The following is a 25,197-nucleotide window of genomic DNA, read 5'->3' as shown; positions in this document are numbered from 1 at the left end:
AAACAATGGCTCTCAAACTTATTTGTTTTAGTTTTTTTCCCAGTGTTTTTCATTGTGTTTTTTTTTTTTCCCTGTTTTAGATTAGATTTAAATCGTTTTTTTTTACGTGAACGGCCACAGTTTTACATATTTTACATAAAGCTCCTCTAAATATTGTCGCACACATATTTAGTAACGTCGCTGTAGCTCGACACCTGTAGGTGGAACACAATATACGATATAGAGTATTAGTTTATAAAGCTAGGGCGGCGACTAACGATTATTCAGTTTTATTTTATTTTATTAGCGCCGAATCATAACACACATTATCTCAAGGCTCTACATCAGCCAGAGCAGAGAAACAACAACAGTTCACACTATGAGTAACACTAGGGGGCAGTGGAAGAAATCTCTGACAGAACCAGACTCAAAGATGTGCAGCCTCTGCTTAGACATTAATGTAGTAATAGTAATGAGTAATAAATTAATCATCGAATAACCATCAGCGTGTGAGTGTGGCATAAATAAAATAGCAAAAATCGTGTTTTGCAAAAAAGGTTGAGACACTGTCCCTAAACAAAGGGTTGCCGACGTATGTGGTGCCCCGAGCGCGTTCCAGTGAAATCTGTGTTCATACGTGTGTTTTTCTGGCCTTCTGTAAACGTGCCAGACAACAGTGTGTGTGTGTGTGTGTGTGTGTGTGTGTGTGTGTGTGTGTGTCGCGGGCATCTCTTCGCCCACACACGTTGATTTGAAGTCCTCCACATTCCCCCCTGTGCTCGAAGCTCAAGCATAGATGTGTCAAATATTTAACAAATGAATGAGTTTTTAATCTGGGGCTCGGGGGGAATGGAGCGTCATGATAAGGTTCTCTTCTTCTTCTTCTTCCTCCTCCCTTTTTTATATTTGTCTAGCCTTCATTAGCATAATTTCCTCTGGAGTGCGTGTGCAAGATTTTTGTCGGCTTTGTTTGGGATCCCCACTGAGATCTGAAATGGAGGCAGCGAGTCACGGGAGAAACCTCAGAGACGTCAGTGTGGAGAAGTAAAGGCGAGCGTTGCCAGTAACACGGCTCCTATTGTGTCTCTGGCTGTTCATCCATTTGCTCTTAATTGGGTTAATTGAAAACTTAAATGCTAGATTTGTTGGGGTTTTCTTTCCCCCTCCTATTCCCTAATTAAACTGTTGTTTTTTCCCCCTCTTATCCAATAACACACACACACACACACACACGGACGTGGTGCCAATCAGTGAGGAAGTGCAACTTAAGCCATTAAAGGCTGGTTGTAGGATTACAAATGTTAGACCGGCCCTAATCAGACGGCCACTGGAAAAATCCACCACCTAAGCAGGGGAGAAATGAGTTATTAGGGCTCGTACACATTTACACAAGGACTGCAGACGTTTGAAATAATTTTTGCCTTTAACAAAAGACGGAGGGGGAAAAAAGAGTAAAAGTAAAGTCTAAAAATAACTAGTACCGCGCGCGGTTCTGAACGGGTTCGAGCCGACCCACGCAGGTCGCCGTGTGCCACGGCTCCCCGCGTGCCTCGCGCTCTCACCCGTTCATTCACCGCGCGCGGTACTAGTTATTTTCAGTATTAGTTATTTTCAGTACTAGTTATTTTCAGTACTAGTTATTTTCAGCGGCGTCCCCACACATGTCGATCCAAATTTCGGGGGGGAACGGCAACGTATGGCAAAGTTATAGGGCACTTCCTGTTTAAAATGGACGACTTCCTGTTCGGTCAAATGCGCGTCCGTAAACGTGTTCAGGGCAGTTCCCTTGTCTTACATATCAAGTTTTGTGCAGATCGGACAATCTTAGAGTTTACTTCCTGTTTCGGGCATTCCACTTCCTGTTGGGAGGTCATCTTTTGCAGACATGCTCAGGACAGGTCCCTGGTGTGACATATAAGGTTTCATGCAAATTGGACAACGTACGGCAAAGTTAGAGGGCACTTCCTGTTTAAAATGGCCAACTTCCTGTTCGTCTCTGGAAACATGTTCAGGGAAGGTCCCGTAACTCACATATCTAGTTTTGTGTCAATCGGACAATGTAAGACTTTACTTCCTGTTTCGGGCGTTCCACTTCCTGTAGGGAGGTGACCTTTTACAGACATGCTCAGGACAGGTCCCTGGTGTCACATATAAGGTTTTGTGCAGATCGAACAATGTACTGCAAAGTTAGAGGGCACTTCCTGTTTAAAATGGCCGACTTCTTGTTCGGTCAACGACGTCTCCGTAAACATGTTCAGGGAAGGTCCCGTAACTCACATATCTAGTTTCGTGTCAATCGGACAATGTAAGACTTTACTTCCTGTTTCGGGCGTTCCACTTCCTGTAGGGAGGTGACCTTTTACGGACATGTTGAGGAAGGGTCTGGGGTCCCACATACTAAGTTTCAAGTGGATACAACAATCCCTGTTGGAGCAGCATCAAAAACTATAAATGTAATTCTGTCTGCTGTCACCAGGGGGCGCTGTATTTGAAAATTAATATTTTCAGGGCCGGACTGTCATCAATCCCAGCAACTTTGGTTCAGATCGGACCAGGATTGTCAAAGTTGTTACAGTTTCTTTTTTTAGAATTTTCTACCACCACCAGGAGGCGCTGTTTTCAAAATGTACCGTTTCAGCAACACAGTCGTCTTCAGGAACTAACCATTAACAACTATAGCAAGTTTGGTTGGGATCAGACCTTCCATCGCAAAGTTATAAGAGTTTCATTGTCTGTTGTGAAAAATTATTATTATCTCCAATTTTGGCGCCCCCTATCTCGTACGCCATACAATATTTTGAAAAGCTTTTGATAACTTTTGATGCTCAACTCGTCCACATTGATCTCACCAAGTTTGAAGGTGATCGCACAAAAGCTCTAGGAGGAGATAATTGAAATACAAGCTGTCATATTGTCTGCTGTCACCAGGGGGCGCTGTTTTCGAAATTGAATATTTTCATATAGACGTCTTTAGGGCCGGACTGTCATCAATCCTAGCAAGTTTGGTTCAGATCGGACCAGGATTGGCGAAGTTGTAGCAGTTTGATTTTTTGTCCCAAAAATCCGACTTTGCGTCGTTGCCATGGCAACACCGTTAAATGATTCGTCGTCATATTGATCACACATCATCTACCATGTGTTTTGACTGTTGTCACCAATTTTGAGTGCGGTACGATTATCTGTGTAAAAGTTATTCCCGAAATCGTAAAAAAACTTTTTTTTGTTGTATTTTCTTTCACCACAAGGAGGCGCTGTTTTCAAACTTCACCGTTTTTTCATAGACGTCTTCAGCCATGGCCCATCATCAATCATAGCAAGTTTGGTTTGGATCGGACCTTCCATCGCAAAGTTATAAGAGTTTTGTTTTTCTGATGCGAAACATCAGAATCATCACGAACTTTGCCGCCCCCTATCTCGCGCGCCATGTGACATTTGAAAAACTTTTGATACCGTGAGCTCCTCAACTGGTCCACAGGGACCTCACCAAGTTTGAAGGTGATCGCACGAAAACTCTAGGAGGAGTTAGTTCAAATACCATTGCTGCGAATTCGCCAAAATCGCCAAAAAATGGCCAATCAACCCAAGATGGCGGATTTCCTGTTGGGTTTGGATCATGGTCATAATGTAATTTTTTCTTCGTCCTGACCCACTACACATGTGTACCGAATTTCGTGCATGTGCGATATTTGTGTTGGTCATGGTGAATTTGGACAGGTGGCGCCGCACTTATTGGCCCCTCCCACATTCAATTTTCAACGCACATTCCCCAAACCTTTTTCAGGCCCGTAAATTTACACCAGGATTGATCTCGGTCACAAAAATTGGTGAGTTTTGGGGTATGGGAAAGGCCTCAAAAAGGCGATTCATTTGGGGGAATAATAAGAATAATAATAATAATAATAATAATAATCCTTCCAGTTTCAATAGGGTTCTTGCAACCTTGTTGCTCCTTCCAGTTTCAAGAGGGTTCTTGCAACCTTGTTGCTCGAACCCTAATAATCCTTCCAGTTTCAAGAGGGTTCTTGCAACCTTGTTGCTCGAACCCTAATAATAATCCTTCCAGTTTTAAGAGGGTTCTTGCAACCTTGTTGCTCGAACCCTAAAAATAACTAGTACCGCGCGCGGTTCTGAACGGGTTCGAGCCGACCCGCGCGAGTCGCCGTGTGCCACGGCTCCCCGCGCGCCTCGCGCTCTCACCCGTTCATTCACCGCGCGCGGTACTAGTTATTTTCAGTACTAGTTATTTTCAGTACTAGTTATTTTCAGCGGCGTCTCCGCACATGTCGATCCAAATTTCGGGGGGGATCGGCAACGTATGGCAAAGTTATAGGGCACTTCCTGTTTAAAATGGCCGACTTCCTGTTCGGTCAAATGCGCGTCCGTAAACGTGTTCAGGGAAGTTCCGTTGTCTTACATATCAAGTTTTGTGCAGATGGGACAATCTTAGAGTTTACTTCCTGTTTCGGGCATTCCACTTACTGTTGGGAGGTCATCTTTTGCAGACATGCTCAGGACAGGTCCCTGGTGTGACAGTTAAGGTTTTGTGCAAATTGGACAATGTACTGCAAAGTTAGCGGGCACTTCCTGTTTAAAATGGCCAACTTCCTGTTTGTCTCTGGAAACATGTTCAGGGAAGGTCCCGTAACTCACATATCTAGTTTTGTGTCAATCGGACAATGTAAGACTTTACTTCCTGTTTCAGGTGTTCCACTTCCTGTAGGGAGGTGACCTTTTACAGACATGCTAAGGACAGGTCCCTGGTGTCACATATAAGGTTTTGTGCAGATCGGACAATGTACTGCAAAGTTAGAGGGCACTTCCTGTTTAAAATAGCCGACTTCCTGTTCGGTCAACGGCGTCTCCGTAAACATGTTCAGGGAAGGTCCCGTAACTCACATATAAGGTTTTGTTCAAATCGGACAACGTACGGCAAAGTTAGAGGGCACTTCCTGTTTAAAATGGCCGACTTCCTGTTCGTCTCCGGAAACATGTTCAGGGAAGGTCCCGTAAATCACATATCTAGTTTCGTGTCAATCGGACAATGTAAGACTTTACTTCCTGTTTCGGGCGTTCCACTTCCTGTAGGGAGGTGACCTTTTACGGACATGTTGAGGAAGGGTCTGGGGTCCCACATACTAAGTTTCAAGTGGATACAACAATCCCTGTTGGAGCAGCATCAAAAACTATAAATGTAATTCTGTCTGCTGTCACCAGGGGGCGCTGTATTTGAAAATTAATATTTTCATATAGACGTGTTCAGGGCCGGACTGTCATCAATCCTTGCAAGTTTGGTTCAGATCGGACCAGGATTGGCAAAGTTGTAACAGTTTGTTTTTTTAGAATTTTCTACCACCACCAGGAGGCGCTGTTTTCAAAATGTACCGTTTCAGCAACACAGTCGTCTTCAGGAACTAACCATCATCAACTATAGCAAGTTTGGTTGGGATCAGACCTTCCATCGCAAAGTTATAAGAGTTTCATTGTCTGTTGTGAAAAATTATTATTATCTCCAACTTTGGCGCCCCCTATCTCCTACGCCATACAATATTTTAAAAATCTTTTGATAACTTTTGATGCTCAACTCGTCCACAATGATCTCACCAAGTTTGAAGGTGATCGCACAAAAGCTCTAGGAGGAGATAATTGAAATACAAGCTGTCATACTGTCTGCTGTCAACAGGGGGCGCTGTTTTCGAAATTGAATATTTTCATATAGACGTCTTTAGGGCCGGACTATCATCAATCCTAGCAAGTTTGGTTCAGATCGGACCAGGATTTGCGAAGTTGTAGCAGTTAGATTTTTTGTCCCAAAAATCCGACTTTGCGTCGTTGCCATGGCAACACCGTTAAATGATTTGTCGTCATATTGATCATGCATCATCTACCATGTGTTTTGACTGTTGTCACCAATTTTGAGTGCGGTACGATTATCTGTGTAAAAGTTATTCCCGAAATCGTAAAAAAACTTTTTTTTTGTGTATTTTCTTTCACCACAAGGAGGCGCTGTTTTCAAACTTCACCGTTTTTTCATAGACGTCTTCAGCCATGGCCCATCATCAATCATAGCAAGTTTGGTTCGGATCGGACCTTCCATCGCAAAGTTATAAGAGTTTTGTTTTTCTGATGCGAAACATCAGAATCATCACGAACTTTGCCGCCCCCTATCTTGCGCGCCATGCGACATTTGAAAAAACTTTTGATACCGTGAGCTCCTCAACTGGTCCACAGGGACCTCACCAAGTTTGAAGGTGATCGCACGAAAACTCTAGGAGGAGCTAGTTCAAATACCATTGCTGCGAATTCGCCAAAATCGCCAAAAAATGGCCAATCAACCCAAGATGGCGGATTTCCTGTTGGGTTTGGATCATGGTCATAATGTAATTTTTTCTTCATCCTGACCCACTACACATGTGTACCGAATTTCGTGCATGTGCGATATTTGTGTTGGTCATGGTGAATTTGGACAGGTGGCGCCGCACTTATTGGCCCCTCCCACATTCAGTTTTCGACGCACATTCCCCGAACCTTTTTCAGACGTAAATTTACACCACGATTGATGCGGTCACAAAAATCTGTGAGTTTTGGGGTATGGGAAAGGCCTCAAAAAGGCGATTTACTTTAAGGAATAATAAGAATAATGAAACGGGTTCGAGCCGACCCACGCGGGTCGCCGTGTGCCACGGCTCCCCGCGTGCCTCGCGCTCTCACCCGTTCATTCACCGCGCGCGGTACTAGTTATTTTCAGTACTAGTTATTTTCAGTACTAGTTATTTTCAGCGGCGTCTCCGCACATGTCGATCCAAATTTCGGGGGGGATCGGCAACGTATGGCAAAGTTATAGGGCACTTCCTGTTTAAAATGGCCGACTTCCTGTTCGGTCAAATGCGCGTCCGTAAACGTGTTCAGGGAAGTTCCCTTGTCTTACATATCAAGTTTTGTGCAGATCGGACAATCTTAGAGTTTACTTCCTGTTTCGGGCATTCCACTTCCTGTTGGGAGGTCATCTTTTGCAGACATGCTCAGGACAGGTCCCTTAACTCACATATAAGGTTTCGTGCAAATTGTACAATGTACGGCAAAGTTAGAGGGCACTTCCTGTTTAAAATGGCCGACTTCCTGTTCGTCTCCGGAAACATGTTCAGGGAAGGTCCCGTAACTCACATATCTAGTTTCGTGTCAATCGGACAATGTCAGACTTTACTTCCTGTTTCGGGCGTTCCACTTCCTGTAGGGAGGTGACCTTTTACGGACATGCTCAGGCCAGGTCCCTGGTGTCACATATAAGGTTTTGTGCAGATTGGACAATGTACTGCAAAGTTAGAGGGCACTTCCTGTTTAAAATGGCCGACTTCCTGTTCGGTCAACGGCGTCTCCGTAAACATGTTCAGGGAAGGTCCCGTAACTCACATATAGGGTTTCCTGCAAATCGGACAACGTACAGCAAAGTTAGAGGGCACTTCCTGTTTAAAATGGCCGACTTCCTGTTCGTCTCCGGAAACATGTTCAGGGAAGGTCTTTTAACTCACATATCTAGTTTTGTGTCAATCGGACAATGTAAGACTTTACTTCCTGTTTCGGGCGTTCCACTTCCTGTAGGGAGGTGACCTTTTACAGACATGTTGAGGAAGGGTCTGGGGTCCCACATACTAAGTTTCAAGTGGATACAACAATCCCTGTTGGAGCAGCATCAAAAACTATAAATGTAATTCTGTCTGCTGTCACCAGGGGGCGCTGTATTTGAAAATTAATATTTTCATATAGACGTGTTCAGGGCCGGACTGTCATCAATCCTTGCAAGTTTGGTTCAGATCTGACCAGGATTGGCAAAGTTGTAACAGTTTGTTTTTTTAGAATTTTCTACCACCACCAGGAGGCGCTGTTTTCAAAATGTACCGTTTCAGCAACACAGTCGTCTTCAGGAACTAACCATCATCAACTATTGCAAGTTTGGTTGGGATCAGACCTTCCGTCGCAAAGTTATAAGAGTTTCATTGTCTGTTGTGAAAAATTATTATTATCTCCAACTTTGGCGCCCCCTATCTCGTACGCCATACAATATTTTAAAAAGCTTTTGATAACTTTTGATGCTCAACTCGGCCACATTGATCTCACCAAGTTTGAAGGTGATCGCACAAAAGCTCTAGGAGGAGATAATTGAAATACAAGCTGTCATACTGTCTGCTGTCACCAGGGGGCGCTGTTTTCGAAATTGAATATTTTCATATAGACGTCTTTAGGGCCGTACTGTCATCAATCCTAGCAAGTTTGGTTCAGATCGGACCAGGATTCGCGAAGTTGTAGCAGTTTGATTTTTTGTCCCAAAAATCCGACTTTGCGTCGTTGCCATGGCAACACCGTTAAACGATTCGTCGTCATATTGATCACACATCATCTACCATGTGTTTTGACTGTTGTCACCAATTTTGAGTGCGGTACGACTATCTGTGTAAAAGTTTTCCCCGAAATCGTAAAAAAACTTTTTTTGGTGTATTTTCTTTCACCACAAGGAGGCGCTGTTTTCAAACTTCACCGTTTTTTCATAGACGTCTTCAGCCATGGCCCATCATCAATCATAGCAAGTTTGGTTTGGATCGGACCTTCCATCGCAAAGTTATAAGAGTTTTGTTTTTCTGATGCGAAACATCAGAATCATCACGAACTTTGCCGCCCCCTATCTCGCACGCCATGTGACATTTGAAAAAACTTTTGATACCGTGAGCTCCTCAACTGGTCCACAGGGACCTCACCAAGTTTGAAGGTGATCGCACGAAAACTCTAGGAGTAGTTAGTTCAAATACCATTGCTGCGAATTCGCCAAAATCGCCAAAAAATGGCCAATCAACCCAAGATGGCGGATTTCCTGTTGGGTTTGGATCATGGTCATAATGTAATTTTTTCTTCATCCTGACCCACTACACATGTGTACCGAATTTCGTGCATGTGCGATATTTGTGTTGGTCATGGTGAATTTGGACAGGTGGCGCCGCACTTATTGGCCCCTCCCACATTCAATTTTCGACGCACATTCCCTGAACCTTTTTCAGACGTAAATTTACACCAGGATTGATGCGGTCACAAAAATTGGTGAGTTTTGGGGTATGGGAAAGGCCTCAAAAAGGCGATTCATTTGGGGGAATAATAAGAATAATAATAATAATAATCCTTCCAGTTTCAAGAGGGTTCTTGCAACCTTGTTGCTCGAACCCTAATAATAATAATCCTTCCAGTTTCAAGAGGGTTCTTGCAACCTTGTTGCTCGAACCCTAATAAAAATATATAATAAATATAAGGTTTGGTTGCATGTGCTGGATTCATTGTGTGGCAGAACTTAATAAACAAGGTGTAAAATGAGAGAATTTTCCATTTACACTGGTGTGTTTGCAGGTTACTGGTGTATGTGCTCATGAATACATGAATACATGTACCAGACCACTCCAGGCAGTTCAACCACAATGGCTTCATTCTGATTTTTGCATTACTAGGACTTCCAAATTGGCATCATTGTTTTCTATTGCACAGCTGCAAGGCACTACCAGCCTTTCATGAAATAAATACTCGATCGGTGACGTCATCTCAATTATATATATAAAAAATAAATGACGGTTTTTCGTGGTGTTGTAACAGCAATGCAAAATGTAAAATGTTGAGTTTCCCTATGTTCATTACTGCTGATTTCTTCATTTACAAAGTTACTCTTGATGGTGCAGATATATAAAGATGTCAATCTAGTGTTCGCCACACATAGTTCAACGCCCTCGGTCAAGCGGAATTACCAAGAGACAACCTTGAAGGGGAAGAAGGAAATTAGCTCTAATGAGTCAACATTGGAGAAATGATAAACATTTCTCTGACAGTGCTGTTTACCTGTGAGTAATCAATATCTGTAAGGAGAACATAATGTATGATAAGGCTGAATTGTAACCCTGCACCCGTAAAAATGTTTTTATTTCCTTCTTTCTTAGACGGACCATTGGAAAATGGAAATTATATTTGTGTGTAATAAAAAGGCATTATCACACAAAGCAAAAAAATTCCATTTAAGGCTGACCCAAAACATTTCTATCAGCACTTTATACCCAGCATCCATTACTTACAACTAGTGTACTACACACTCTAAAGCCAAATTATAAATGGCTCACCAATATAAAGCCACAGAGAATAAAGCAATGCAATCTCTGTGCAAAACCACATATATCGTGGTGCCTCGCCACCAAACTGGAGATAGAAACAGTGACAGACGATGGAGTCACATTCTGCCACAACGCTGTCATTGTTGTTGTAAACAAACACATAAAAGAAGAGAGATCGACTGGACATCGCCTGATGACCGGTAATATTCCTGCAGCACTATAAAGCACTGAGTTAATCTGACGCTTGCCAGACTCAAACCAGTGCAGGTTTACAATTCTGAACGTGACCACATCAACCTCACAGGAGCATGATGGCTGCAGGTTTATGAGTGACATGCTGCAGCTCCTATGGCTGCTTCAACCTAGAGAACACCTGCTATGAACGCTAACCTCATTATCTCTTTCTAAGGAGAACTTAAGAGAACAGCTTACTTAAAGGAATACTTCACCGATTTGCATATAACTTTGTGTTACTAGGATAGGGGTAGTAGTTTTGAAAAATGGTGCTTCCCAAGTTGAGAAATATCTTCACTCTTTTCTTGTTCTGTGCCCACCAGTGACACTTGGTCCTGTTAGCGTAGCTGTTAGCAAAGATGGCGGACACTGTTTACATTCGGGGAATGAGGTCCCGTCTCCCTACGAGTGAGAATTAGCGTTGCAAAAGAATGAAGATATTTCTCGACTCAGGGGAAACTGAGGTTGGGAAGCACAATTTGGCTAGTAATAGAAAGCTAAATGCAAATCAGTGAAGTATTCCTTTAATTGTCACATACATCAAAATGCAAAATAATACTTTGTATTTTTTAAATATACTTCAAGAATTTAGAATTTGTAATTGCAAAATAAGTAATGCCAGCTTTTTTTCCTTTGCTTCCGAGATAAATCTACAGCGAATTTGACCCCAGAGGCTAACGTCTTGTGAAACACTTTCTCTCAGGCACAGTTTCACCACATTATCAGCCTAATCTTGCACGTTTCACAACTGCTGTGTCTTATTTATAGTGTTTTTCACAATTAAGCAACTCATTAGAAGTAAAAAAGTAGGCTTCCAGTCAAAATCACCAGGCACATGTATTTTGGTGGTCATGTGACATTTTCATGCGTGTTGCCATGGAAGGGGACTAGGTTTTTATTAGGGATGTAACAATATCAAAATCTCACAACATGGTTGTATTGCGGTAACAAACTGTGATGTGTCGCTTGTGAAGTCCACGTTTAGGGTGAGTGTCGTGCACTCTGGCTGCTTGAGGCTTTGTGTGGCTTTAGTCTTTGTCTGCCTTTTTGAGCTAATCTGTGAGATGTGAAAACAAAAAGTAAAATGTGTAAATAAGGGATGGTTAGCGTGTTTGGAAAAAAGGGATTTACTGAATCTATTTCAATGAAATCTCTATACGTTGGCAGTGATTGGCAGTCATTGACTTCCTGTTTATCCAGACTAGTTTCCTTGTACTTTGCCTTGAAGTTGACGCACGTCATGTGCCGAAAACTTAAGCCCCTGTGGCTGATCATAGAGCGTATGCCGGCTCCAAAGGTCCGCACTGGGGTGTCTTGCGTGAGTATAAACAAAGATTAATAGTGGTAATAGTGTTGCATTACTGTTACACTTTGCGTCACTTTGTTTACTTGCACGAGGAACGCAACAAAACAGACATTCTTGCCTATTGTTTGATACCATCACAGTTCCACAATCATACTGAGACATCTTTGTTTTTGAGATACAGAACTGACAATGCTGTAACATACACAATCGCCATATTTCTCTCGAGTGTTCAAGGGAGCGTGCACTACATCTACAACTCACTCCTCCTTAACTTACACCATAATAATGATGTAATCACTTAGTGCTAATCTATTCAACTGTGTGGAGAAGGTGGAAAGTGTCCAAGTGAGATATAAAAAAAAAACCAGCAGTAGCACACTGCAGAATACTGATGATTTCCAGAGTATTGGCTTGGAAGATGAAAAGGGGGGCAAAAGTGGCTGAGTCAAGACATGGCATTTCTTCTCTGGGTGATTATGAGCACAGACGTGTTCACCGGTCATTTTCTGCCCACATCTCTGCTGGGCTACTGCCACTCTCGTCCACAGAGTCCACTCTATTTCTCTGCCTTGGAGAGACAGTGTGCCCTGCAATCACGCCGAAAGGCACCTTCTGTTTCGACTTCTCTGTGACACACAGAATTAATCCAACTGGAAATGTGAAATTGAAATCCTAAAAGATTCGAAAGGAGTTTTCTTCCTTGTGGGGGAGAAAACTGCTGCTGCACTGAACACTGCACAGAAAAGTCCTGAAGTAGAATTGTTTTGTGGACACCTAACTAGAGAGTAAAGACTCCTTACGCTGACAGTCCAAGGCCCAATTTTCCCTCTCTTTTCTTTACTATTATTTTGGAACCAATGTTGGTTCTGACACAGCTAACATACTGACACTGCTAAATCCCTCCATTCAGCCCCATTCAAGCATCCCTGGGGATGTCTTTGTTCAAGGATAAAAAAGTAAAGGTTCCACTCTCCTCATCGCTAACTGTTAACAACATCCTGCAGGCTTGTTTTAAGGATCTCCTGGTGCACAAGAGAGTTTGCGACTAAAATCGTGGCAGAATTATCTTCTTCTCCACCAGCGCGGATAAAAAAACGTGCCATAGAACGCGCTCATAAAAGCGTCTGTAACCGTTCCAGACATCAAAAACGTGCACATGGTAATCAGCTTTAAATGAACGTTTCTAGGCCTCGATCACTGATAGCTCCATCAACTGAGCCGACTTAAACTACCGCCGAAAAGAAAAAAAACAAAAAACAATGCTAATAGTGGATAATTATCAGCTTTTACTCTGTCTGCACTAGCTGCTCTGTTCCCTCTCCCATCACACACAGAAGCTGGTGAATAAACACAATGGCATGAATAAATAATGACCCCACAATCCTCTTAAGGTCCCCGAATAGTGTGTGTGTGTGTGTGTGGAGGGTGGGGTGGGGTGTCGGGGTGTAGACAAAAGTTTACTTTTGGTGTTTGTGAGCAAGCGGAGCCTGAAATTGTAAGCGACTCATTAGGGCTACATGTGGCTTGCCCAGGGCTTTGCTCAACAAAGCTGGGAAGACTCCCATCCTGTCATTCCTCAGCACATTTTTAGGCCTGACCTAATAAAAGTGTAAAATATACCCTTAAGTAAAAGCTACATCGCCAATAAAAGAGTCTAAAAACCTTCTATCACAGTGAAAAACCTTCACCTAAGCTGGACTAAATTTTATGAGACTGAAAGAGAGTGAAATCTCCCAGAATGTTCCGGGGTAGGTGGGTGGTGGGGGGGGCGTCTAAACTTGCTATGTTGTATTTAAACATCACAGTTATATGTATGCGTGCACAATAAAGGGAGAGCACCTCTGTCACAACATCATTTCCTTCCCTCATCACGCTCTCCGGAGTACATAAAAGCCCCCTGCTTTTCATTTCAGACACTTTGTCAGTGTTTAAGAATTGATTTGCGCGTGTGCCTCCCAGCTCCCACTGCGTACATGACAGTTCAAAAGGCTATTTAAAATAAACGATGTCAAGAAGCGGGTGTTTCTAAGTACTTATATGATTTACAATGTGGTAGAACTCAAGTCGGCAATAAGGCAAATATACATAATATAGTCATATATGGTGAAAGTGCTCATTTTGATCCACTACTACTACCAATTAGATGCATATCAACAACGCACTGTGGCACTGGCAATAGTGAATTGTAACACAGGCAGAAAGAAAACACCTTTTCCAGAGGGTAATTGTTGAGGCTTTGGCCAAAAAAAAAAACGAGACGAGCCAATTTCAATTCATAATTTCCACCGAGGTGATGAATAGCAACGGCGCTGCCTGAGCTAGGAGTCCTAGCAACAGGAGATATAACAGCAACGACACAGACGTCACAATTAATCCCTCGCGCTTCTCTGTCAGGCTTATTGTAAAATCAGAGTGTGGATTTCTGTGGATGTTTTTTCACTCATTAGCAAATAACTTTTTTTTTTTTTTTTTCCCCGTTAAAGCAGGATTGTAACTTTTCCCGAATCCTTACTTTAAACTATCTATTACCAGAGCTGTGTAAAAACAAACTCACAGTGTCCTGAGTTAATCTGCATGACCGAGAACGAGGCCAATAACTACTTGATCTGATCCATTCCCAGTCCTTTGTTGAACACACTCTGCATTATCACCTCTCCTTCATAACGATTGTACTATTTTCTTCACGAATGCTGTTAAAAGTATCTCATGATGAAACATACACTCTGCTCTGACATTTCTCTTTGATGTGCACAGCACGAGCAAAAAGAGAGCTGCGTTGCTTTTTAATTTCTTTTTTTTTTTGCACATTTAATTTTAGTGAAACAGTTGAAACAGTGCATTTAGTGCCTTTTGTTTGCACTCGTGTAATACCTCTGCTTTATTGTCCCGTGTATTCAGAGTGCCCGCGCTGTAGTAAAGCACTCACAGAGTGTGATAAAAACTTAGCCTAACTTTTATCTCCCACTATTGAGTCACTGTGCAGTTGTGAGTTTCCGTAATCCATCCACTGGTATTTTACACAGTAAACTATACTTTTAATTTCAGAGTATAGCAAAAGATGACACATTTTTATCATAGGCACAACCATTTTGTGACATTATGTGGACATTATGTGGAGCCAGACGGCACAGTAGTGATCACGATCCAGTCTCAGCTGTCCGTCAAGACGTCTCACCTTGTTTTTATTTCATCACATCGCTAACACCTGAACAAACATCAGTGTGATGTGAACTTTCCATCAACACATACACAACCAGAGAATATAACACATTTGAATTTTTTTTTTTCTTTTTTTTTTTTTTTGACATTTATGGACTTCTTTTCAAGCTAATTTTTGTGAAGACTGACTTTTGAGTTCATACGCATTGGAAAACTCGTAGTCACCCAGTCTTCTTCTTCTAGTCTAAGGTATGTTTTTATGCTTGTTTTTATAAATCTGCTTGTTTAGCATTTTCAAACTTGCTTCCAAATATAAAAGTGCTTTATAAATTGAATAAATTATTGACATAATCGGTAATAATAATACTAATACTAATAATAATAATACTAATAATAATAATACTAATAATATGGCATTCTTGCATTTCCATTAGGATTTGTACCAAAATAACCAGCCACAACCGGTTCATTCTTTGGTGTACCATAGTTAGGAGGCTCCACCCACCACAGTCAGCTGATTGGGTGACAGAAAATCGTCTCTCCGTTGCGATCTGTGTAAAGATCCCATACATTAGAGTCTAGGCGAACGCCCGCAGTCTATTCTCATACAAACTGAGACAAACAGCCACAAACTGAGCAGCTTTCCCATGCGTGTCAGGGAACTACAACGGCCTTCACATATCAGAATGAATGTTGTTTTTCGTTTGCATTAGTTTGCATGAAAGCTTCCGCCTCAAAACAACAAACACGTTCTGCGAGTGGTTTATCTGTACGGTGGCAGCCTTCATAACACAAAAGTAAAGTCAATATATAACAAGCCTTATTAAAAGCAATTCTATACTTAACAAAACTTACCTGGAGGTAGTTTATTCATTTTCTTCCAATAATCCCTACTAAATGTTTCACACTGTACAATCGTAAGTGCACTCTTTGATCCTCTCTTTTCAGATCCATCAAAAAGCAGAACTTTATTATCATTCTGTAGAGATTTGAGTGTATTTATGAGGCGGCAGACTGACAGAAGTCTCATTTTCTTTCTCGTGAATTAACTTGTCCACAGTGACATTTTAAAAAACAACTGCCTCGGGTTGCCTGTCATCTATTCCTGAGCTCGGTGGGGAAAAAAAAAATAATGTTTGTCTTCCCTGGACTATATTTCAGACCGACTCTGAATAAAATGCTGAAAACGTTCAACATCATCCAACCTGCTCTAAACCACTAATAGTGCTCAGCTAGTAATAAGTCGGCTTAAATTTTTCCCCGATAGCCTAAAGTGTCTCTTTGCCAAAATTTGATTATTCACACAGTGCAAGCATCGAGGATTGGAGACAGAGAGAATGCTGCTCTGGTGTGTGTGACCTGCTGCGGAAGCCAGCAATTTATACAGCTGAGATAAGACTAATGTTTCCAATGTGACAGTAGTACTTTAGGGGAACCTCTAAAGGTAAAGGGAATAAAGCTTATGTCCTGAGCTATTTTCTTCAACAAGCACAGGCAGTGGAATTTAACTGCAGCGAGCTACTTTCTCTATTGGGAGAAAAATAATCCAGAAAAAGAACCTGAGCTGTCCGGCGCCCCATGTCACCTGTCAGTCGAGCTCCGGCCGTCATGTGAGAGCCAATGAAATCACTCCTCGCTACCAAGAATTCTACCAAGAATTGACCAATCGGGTGGCGCCCCACTACCAAGAATTGCGAGAACCAATCACCGCTCGTCATGGGCTACCAAGATTTGACCAATCGCAATCGGTATCGCTACCAAGATTTGAGAGACGCTATTTCGTCCAGACCGTCATCTTTTGCTGCATTTTACAGTAAGTTCCGTGCCACTCTAACGTTTCAAAGTGTTTATATCACATTGTTATATATGTTTATTATACAAATAAAAGTATACTCTGGTGCCAGTTAGCTAGCACACCCGGTAACGTTAATGATGAACGTTTCATTTATTTGCGTTGCATGTAACCTAGCTGACAGTGACAACATACGAACGACTGTAACATTAACAGACGGACAATTCTCCATTTTTTTTAGCTTTTTCACCTACCGATAATGACTGTAATTTATTTCAGTACGCTTACAACGGTCACAACTGTATGCTTGTTTGCATAGGAAATCGTGTAACGCGACTACACTGTTAATAACGGGCTGGCGACTTATCATACAGTTTACCAACGTAATATTTGCTTTAATTACTTATTTAGATCAAAAAGAGGCCAAAACAGATATGTATAGATAAGTCAATATAGTTTGAGTGTTATGATAACTTATTATATTCTGTATTAAAGTATACAAACAGCTAAGAATTGCATTATTACATTAAGAAAGAAGATAAAGCATTTAAAATATAATATATAATATAAGAAACATATATTATTAAGACAGATACTCTGTTAAAGTTGGAATGATTTTGTATTCAGACACATTGATCTTTTAATTTTATTTATATGTGCTTGAATCTTCACTGATATGTTTATAAGAGATTGATCAATAAAGTTTTGAATAGATATACACTTTATCTATGAAGAATAAATCACATTGTCATTTCATGAGAAGAGGTAACAAATATTTTATTCCAACTTTATGGGCAACAGTGAATACACAAACATACATTCATGTCCCCACACATTCATATATGCATAGGCCTACTTCTACTTTCACACATATGCATGCTTGCATCTATGCATTACTGAAGAAGACTGAGTGAAAATTCTATAAATGTATTTGCAGTAAGAGATCAGACCAAGCTTATTTTAACTGTTGTTTGTTTTCCAACCATAGAGAATGGATCCTAAATTTAGGAAGAGGGCTGAGAATGCGCTGGGCTATGCTGGATATGTGGTGGCATCAATGTCGGAGGAATCAGGAAGCTCTGATTCAACCTCGTCAATAAAAGAGCCTTGCTGAAGTATATTTCGCTGTATCCGGAGGGACGTTATGCCATTCAGTTCAAGATGGAGGCGAGATCCACAAGTCAGCGTAAACCAGCCACCTCCACACAGGCCTCCACCTCATCACAGCCCTCCACCTCACCGCGACCATCCTCAGTGCCTGTATCCTCCCTGCGGTCATTGTTGACAGGGAAAGGTGTGTCCCAGCAGAGCATCCACAAGTCTGTCAAGAGGCTGTTTATGCCACCAAAGTTTCATCCATGTAAGTATACAACTAGAAAAAGGATTCTGTGTAACATGGAGTTGTAGATGTTTTCATATTTGTAATGTATTCTGCTGTTAAGTGTAAAGGTTCCAATAATAATGACTTATATAAAACATGTTTAGATTGGAGGCTGTCTCACTATAGAGGCAACAACACTGTTCATTACACTGTTTATCTGTGTCCTTCCCATAGCAGCTGTACCTGTGTGCCCCCCAGTTTGTGAGGACAGTGGGAGACCTGCTGGATCTAATCCCAGCCTTGGTCCCCAGCTTCAAACCGACACTCCTCAGACCTCTCAGGATGTGGAAATGCTCTGCACTCATCAAGGTCAGAGGTCAAAGCATGTCCTAATCAAACTGTTGCATACTTAAAAGACAGATGCATAGCAGTCTAAAACTGCTAAAAGACAGATGCATAGCTGTCTAAAACGCATTGTTAGTGCATACTTGTTTTATCCATCATAACAATTGCTCTTTGCTTAAATGTGTTCTAAATTAGCTCCCCAGCAAGATGCTCCTAGTGTGGCAGAGGAACAGCCTTCAACATCATCATGCTCCACCAGTCATGATGTAGGTTAACATTTTGATGATGTTTTTAACTTCTTTCGGGTTACATCTGTAATAAATAGGCGTAATATTTGAAAATACTTTCTTTCTTTTTTTATCACTATTTTGTTTAATGTAGGACTCTGTTGGACCAGACAACATTGAGGGCTTCCAAGCTGTCCAGGACTTGACGGGACACTTATTTACATTAAAAGACCACAGTCTATCAAGACACAATCTCCAAAGGGAGATTCAGGGCCACAAAAAAAAATGTTGCACCTGGTGTAGAGAGTACAAAGCGGTATGTATGACAATGCTACATACTATTATATAATGTCTTTTATGAACACTAATGCTGCCCATACCTTTGCAGATGCTTTGCAGGAGGGAAAAGCCCAGCACAGTGGCCTGACTGCAATCGTGTGTGTGAGGCACTTTTTATTCAACTTTGCAAGGGGTATCGTGGACCCAGGCGCATTGATGGAGTCAGGAAAGAGCGTTGGAGCCTTGTCACCAAAGCATATCTTCACATCCGCCAAGTCATTCTAAATAATGCCATGGTGATGGAGAAGACCACCATCCAGCTCCCGGTGATGAATACTGCAACCATCGCTAGTTGGTGAGTTAATAAAAGGGAATAACATAGTATCTGTGCTCTGTTCTGTGTAGATATATTGCATATATATGATACACTATGGTATACAAACAAATGTATACTTTGAATATTTTTAGGTACAATAAACTTCAGAAAAAGCAGGAGAAGAGCATGCTGGAGCAAGGCCTGTCTATTCCAAAGAACACTAATGTGAGCCCAGAGAGCTTGCCTCTTGCAGTTGTGAGGAAAGACAGGCCCTGTGTCCCGACCAGCAGTGTGGCAAATCCCCACATCTTTGTCCTGCCCTCTAACACGGCAGGGACCGCGCAGCTGAAACAGCGACGGAACCTGCCAGTGACTCCATCTGCAATTCGGCCACCATTCCTTGCAGCTCTCGATCAACCTCTTCATCCTCCCCAGCCTGTACCACAACCTCTCCTGCTTGCACCACAACCTCTCCTGCTTGCACCACAACCTCTCCTGCCTGCACCGCAACCTCTCCTGCTTGCACCACAACCTCTCCTGCCTGCACCACAAGCAGTACTTCGGAAATTGGTACTGCCAAGCCACAGCCACTACAACTCTGGCTGAGTGGAAGGCCTCATTTGAAGCCCGGGGTTATGGCAAAAGGAAAGATGCACCACCACAGTAATTTTGTATTTGTATTGTATTGTATTTGTCTTCACTTATCTAATATTATATATATTCTATTCTAGTTTGTTGTGTTAATAATAATCTATTTTATTTATTCGATTATATTCTGTTGTGGTACTATGTGTGTGTGTATATAAGGTATTCTGTTCTGTTTTATATGTATATATTATTGTATATTGCTATTTGTTATCTGTTATATACACTGTTTCACTGGAGTTGCATTATTGTTTACATGTGTATATATTTATTAGAATGCTCACTCTTTTTTTTACTGATTTTATTACTGCACTGGTTGTTTTTATTTGTTTGTAATAAATTTGTATTCAGATGGCTTTGTCCATCAAGTGTTATTTTGCATTCAAATACAATATACATTATAATATAAGATAATCCTTTATTAGTCCCATGCACAGGAGGAAATTTTCACACACACCACATGGGGGGGTATTATCACACCAGAGATAATAATTTAGCCATTATCCATCATATCAAAGGGCCAAGTTGCAAGTTATTGTAATTCTGCAACAAAGGTGTGTGTAATATTACTTCTACTTACTCATCAAAATCAAGTTATATGACATTCATCATTTAATTACTTGATGATTGTCTATTGCTTAATCATATGATAAGCATACACATCTTTATTTTACAGCCAATGCTTGTGATAGACAATATATACGTTTTACATAAAAAGAAAATGGTAACCTTATACCTTTCATATTACTGGTAATAGTAGTCAATAATTGTGCTAAACGATATTTCAATGTTAACATACAGCACACAATGTTGGTAAACTTATACATGTTATATTATAACGTTAACAGTCATTAATTGTGATAAACTAGATACTGAAATGTTTACAAACACCAAAAACGGCTTTATTAATTAATACCATAACCAATTTACAATGCAGTTCGCTTCAAAAGTGACGGGAGACACGGGACGCGAACCGTAACCGCAACGGCATATCATGGTAGGGTGTTGCGATTTCTCGTTCTCGGACCTCGACAAACGGGCTATTTTCTTGGCGCAAGCCTTTGTGTGTCTGTCTATGTGTGTGTGTGTGTGTGTGTGTGAATCCTAACCTTGCACTTAAGCGTGCTGCATGATAAGTATTGCTTATAATGAACCATATATATAAGTGGAAGTCAAATCATCCACAAGGGGATATTACATCATCCTGACAAAACATTGATAAGTTTAGCTTAATTACTTAAAGGTGAACTGCAGAATAAAGGCAAAGGGTGATGAAAATAATTAAACCTCCTCCAAATACTGCACTTTACCTTTTTCAGAGATGTTTCATGTTCTCAAGGTAGACGGATATCTTCATGTACAGTTGTACGATTATCTTGCAATACATCACATTTATATCGAGTAGCAGTATCACAATAATTACACTAACATAATTATCATTAGTTACCGTAGGACATGTATGGTATCATGAGATATTCCCAGGCCCATCCTCCATTTTTCCACAACTAATAAAAAGAAAAATGTTGGTTTACCCCGGCCAATATCTGCATAATAAGGTCAGTATATGTGCTCAAGCAGATCCAGAATATTAAATTAGTGTACTGCTGAGCAGGGAAAGTGTTCCCTGAACCATAAATATAACATGAGCATAGATAATTGACTGTATGTTAAAAATGGATATTGCTAAGAGAGGGACAGAAGTTGTGAGGCTAGGTTAGGATGATTCTCCTCGGAGGAGGAGGGCTCATCCGGCTCCATGTGGGGCTGTGAGCTGCACCAAGGCCCTGAGCCTTGGTTCTAAGATGGGCCCTGATGGGCTGTTGGTTTAGACTGTCAGAGGTACTGGCAGGGAGTGGGTATGCAACTCCACAGATAACAGCCCAAAACTGTCCACAAGGGCCTCTAACACCCAGCAAATTAGCCTGCAAATGAGCCAGAGAATATTTCGACTAATCCATGATCTGAGCGGAGGCTCTGCCAAAAAAGTAAACAAATAAATAACTTCACAAGAAATACTGGGGGTGGAAATAACCACGACTGTGCACTGAAGCCACTAGTGATTTCTTTGAAGCATCTTTTTTTTTTTTCCCTGATATTCTGCGGCTAAGATGTCTGAGGCCATTTCAGAGCAAGCTTCCATGTTGTGCTCGATGTGGATTGCAGCGAAAATACAGAATGTCGTATCACAGCGAACAATGTCCCCCACAGCAAATGATCACAGCCGTGTCTGTCACGTAAGCCCGGAAGGCAATGATGCATCAGGATAACAAAACAGATCAGATTTTTTTTTTTCTCCTTGTGAGAAAACTGATAATCACTAAATTCTGTGTCATGTGTACATGCTGTAATTATTTCTGGGATCACAACACTATTATTTTGTAATGAATAACAAAGGATGGGTGCAAAAATGAGGCAATACTGTCTTCATCATTTGAATAATCCTGCCACGCGACTGCAGATATCTTCTCTCGCGAGCAGATTACAGTTTATGTTACGGGAAGTACTGACAACATACAGCTTTTATAACGACATTACTGTCATCACTTGACACCGTTTCATAAAATGTTCAAGTCGAGTCACCTCAATAACAAATGCTTGTCGTTTCATTCTACGGTAATTCGTTTTCACGGTAGCTCAGTGCCACTCTATACATTTTTTATACGACATTTGTTTAAAATAAAATCACAATACCACCAAATGCTGCTGCTGCTGTATACATCTCATTATATATATATATATATATATATATGTATACGTATATATACATATATGTATATATATATGTATATATACATACATATATATATATACACACACAAACTAATTAGAAACAAAACATTATTAGAATAAATGTCAGGAGTTTTCTATATTCATGTACATTGTGTGCCAAGAGGAAAGGAATTGGGCTCGTAAGTGGAAGGTTGCTTGTTCAGTCCCCTATTGCTCCTTCACTATCACTTTCACTAATTGGTGGGAGTGCCAAAAATGACTAGTTCTAATTCATGTAAAAATGGATGTCTGTGCTCATTCTCCTCAGGACAGTATAGGAGTCAGCGTCTGTATTAACGACTGCAACACTTCATTCCTATGACTCCTGAAAAGTCACTCCTTTTGAATTTGCCCGGCTCAGCGTTCTAGTGGAAAAAAAATAGAAGAGGTAATCAATAATTAATACATTCAGAGTTGTCGTGATAATTACGGTGACCTCTCGCCCTCAAGCTGTAAGTAGTAGCTTTTCTATGCAAGAGGAAAAATGTCTCGGGCTATAAAACAGAACAAAATTCCCTTTGGTACTTCCCGATCAACATGGTTAGGGGACAGGTTGATATATAACCCATCTCAAGCTCAAATCCGCCAGAGATTTGCTTTTCAAAGCCCTTCAGCCTTCTGGCGCTGCGACACGTTCTCGACAACAAACACCTGTCCCTCATGCAGGGCTCATGTTATGTTCAAAGATTTATTAAGTGAGAGCCGCCCTGCAGCTTTTACCCTCCACCTTTTAACAACTCAAAGTTTCTTCCGAGTCTTAAACTCTTCCCAAAACCATTTGATAAAGGCAGCGGGGGAATAAATCATTGTCACAGTGAAGCACGCGCGGAGCGTTCGGGAGCTTTTAAGAGCTTGGAGAACAATTCACGAACAATAGTTGTTCAAATTTTCATCAATAGCAATATAGCAGATGATTACTGTGCAAACGCACTGGGATAATATATTGTTTTGATTGCTTTACCTCTGATTTGACATCTTATTGTTTAACAAGTGTTTGCAGTTTCAACCCACGAGCTTTCAATACAAATTAAGTTTGATAGCTGACTTTATTTATTGTCTTAATTCTTCTGTCTTTTGCTATTTATTCTGCTCATTTAGTGTTTTTCAGCACAACCCATGGTTGTGATTAAGGTGCTGTATATAAAAGGGGAATAAATATTTAATGATCTCATGTTTAAGGCAATGATTACAGTGCTTAACAAATGTATTAGACCAGCCGCCAAAGCCACAGCTGCACCTAAATAAACAGCATGGGTAAATATGGTAAGTCTGTAGAAGCTCTTTAACCAAAATGCATGGATATTCAAATTGGATTAAATCAAATTATTTCTTCGTTAAGATGTCAAATTATAGTTATTTACTTTATTTAGTTTTAATGGTTGAATGTTACGCCTGATTCACTTCTGACTTCTCAGAGAAAAAGCCCTGTGAGCCGACTCAAATGTGGGTATAAAAAGGTGAATTCAGTTTGTTATTTGCCAAATAAATAACAATAACATTTGAAAGATTTCTAAAACATTTACGTTTTCTTGTTTTCATGACAAGTAATACATTAATTATGGGCAATAAAATAAGCTGTAGAAGTATGATAAACTAGGGATGTCCCATACCATTTTTAAATGTCCAATACTGAAACCGATATCAAAACCTACCGATACTGATATAATTCCGATACAGTCATTTATGACCTTTAAAGCTGTTAACAACCCATTTGTGCCGAGTCATTTCAAAGAAAAATTCTCCAATGGTGTAACAAATATCATAATATAATAAACAGCCAAAACATGACTCAGCTAAAATGCTTTTGCCGATATAGTGAAGCATGCGATATATAGGATTTTTGGACTGTATCAGATTCGAAATTTTTATCTGTCTGATAACCGATAACCAAAGTGATTTTGACCAGTATTGGACCGATACTGACCGATACCGATTCCCATCCCGAGATAAAACAAGTATTAATGAGATGCAATTAGAAATGCGTAAAAAAAACCAAAAAACTTAACAATTTGAATTAAATAATGACATTCGTTACTCAATACAGAAATCTCACTTCTTATCTCCAATCTCTTCTCTCCATAGCTGTAAACAAATCTGTATAAAAGTGCAGCAAATGGGCCTGTGCATGTTAAACCCTGATGAAAGGACTGGCCACTTTTCATCTGACAGGTCTACATCAATAAATATTGCTCTCACCCCGGCTAAAAGCACGATCACATCAGCACATTAGCCACTATGCGCTTTGAAGGTAAAAAATGCTGATTGATGACTCGTGTTTAATCATGCAGAACAAAAAACAGAATTGAATTAAAAAAAACTCAACCATCATTCATCTTCCAGTCCGGGTTTTTTCTTTTGCACTTGCTATTTCAAATCATTACTCTGTGGTGTAGCCTGTGAATTCTTCTGTTGCTCTCTTACTTTTTTTACTAGAGAAGGAAAAACTGTGGATAATGAGGAAAAGGCTGCAAATTTGACTGCAAATGTTTGCATATCAAATACTTTTTAAATACAATTATGTTCCCTGCAAACACTCCTCTTTGGGTTTATGGTTTTAAATGGCTCCCCTCCTCAAAATAAAACATGACATTGTCATTTGTATGTTCATTAGCTCGGGTCTACTTTAACAGCGTTCCCTTTATGCTGTCATAAAACCTCTTTTTCAGTGCAGCGGACACTAAAAACGAGGAGCCAT

The 25,197-nt window shown here is 40.8% G+C and overlaps 1 protein-coding gene across 2 annotated transcripts; it reads left to right on the top strand.

The window, feature by feature from the left end:
* Window positions 1-16,384: 16,384 nt before the first annotated feature.
* Window positions 16,385-19,829, top strand: LOC122769113. 2 transcript variants are annotated; one of them, XM_044025400.1, is made up of 7 exons: window positions 16,385-16,621; window positions 17,589-17,960; window positions 18,156-18,290; window positions 18,462-18,532; window positions 18,648-18,809; window positions 18,882-19,127; window positions 19,241-19,829. In XM_044025400.1, the coding sequence occupies exons 2-6, from the start codon at window positions 17,762-17,764 to the stop codon at window positions 18,918-18,920; spliced, it is 606 nt and encodes a 201-aa protein (XP_043881335.1). In that variant the 5' UTR covers window positions 16,385-16,621; window positions 17,589-17,761; the 3' UTR covers window positions 18,921-19,127; window positions 19,241-19,829. The 2 variants fall into 2 exon arrangements, with proteins under 2 accessions (XP_043881335.1, XP_043881336.1); XM_044025401.1 differs by having other exon boundaries at window positions 16,385-17,960; window positions 18,159-18,290.
* The last annotated feature ends 5,368 nt before the right edge of the window (window positions 19,830-25,197 follow it).

The sequence above is a fragment of the Solea senegalensis genome, linkage group LG5, assembly GCF_019176455.1.
Source record: "Solea senegalensis isolate Sse05_10M linkage group LG5, IFAPA_SoseM_1, whole genome shotgun sequence".
NCBI lineage: Eukaryota > Metazoa > Chordata > Actinopteri > Pleuronectiformes > Soleidae > Solea > Solea senegalensis.
This window is presented reverse-complemented; position numbering and strand designations above follow the sequence as displayed.